This window comes from Geospiza fortis, unplaced genomic scaffold (assembly GCF_000277835.1).
Source record: "Geospiza fortis unplaced genomic scaffold, GeoFor_1.0 scaffold23, whole genome shotgun sequence".
Classification (NCBI taxonomy): domain Eukaryota; kingdom Metazoa; phylum Chordata; class Aves; order Passeriformes; family Thraupidae; genus Geospiza; species Geospiza fortis.
In genome coordinates, this window is record NW_005054303.1 from 12,270,753 (window position 1) to 12,271,316 (window position 564).

The 564-nt window shown below is 53.4% G+C and overlaps 1 protein-coding gene across 1 annotated transcript in view; it reads right to left on the minus strand.

Annotated features, from left to right (window-relative positions):
- The window catches only part of ACTR10 (actin related protein 10), a 16,108-nt gene that overhangs the window by 11,024 nt on the left and 4,520 nt on the right, over positions 1-564 (minus strand). The window contains exon 2 of the mRNA XM_014311831.2: positions 522-562. Coding sequence (XP_014167306.1) covers positions 522-562 — 41 coding nt within the window. The remainder of the gene's footprint in view (positions 1-521; positions 563-564) is intronic.

A 564-nucleotide genomic window follows, 5' to 3' on the forward strand; every position in this document is an offset into this window, starting at 1 on the left:
TCCTGCTTCAGCACTCGAGCTAAATCTTGTTTTAATCTAAAACACAAGATTAAAAACGTAGGCTGTTCATTACCAGCTCCACACCACACAGATCGAGACAGGGGAAAACCTCACATATTTATTCTTGGAATAATGGTTGGGATGGGAAAGGGATTTAAAAACCATCTCATTCCACCCCCTGACACAAGCAGGGACATCTTCCACTATCCCAGGTTGCTCCAAGCCCTGTCCAACCTGGTCCCGGGCACTTCCAGGGATCCAGAGGCAGCCACAGCTGCTCTGGGCACCCTGTGCCAGGGCCTCAGCACTCTCACAGCAAAGAATTTTTCCCAATATCCCATGTAAACCCGTGCTCTGGCAGTGTGAAGCCATTCCCCCATTGCCTGTCACTCAAGCCCCTTGTCCAAATCCCCCTCCAGCTCTCCTGGAGCCCCTTTAAAGCACTGCAAGGGGCTCTAAGGTCTCCCTGCACCTTTCCTTTCCCCAGACCGGACACCCCCAAATCCCGGCGGGGCACTCACTTGGTGAAGGCCTGCCCCAGGTCGATCACCACGGCGGTTTTCT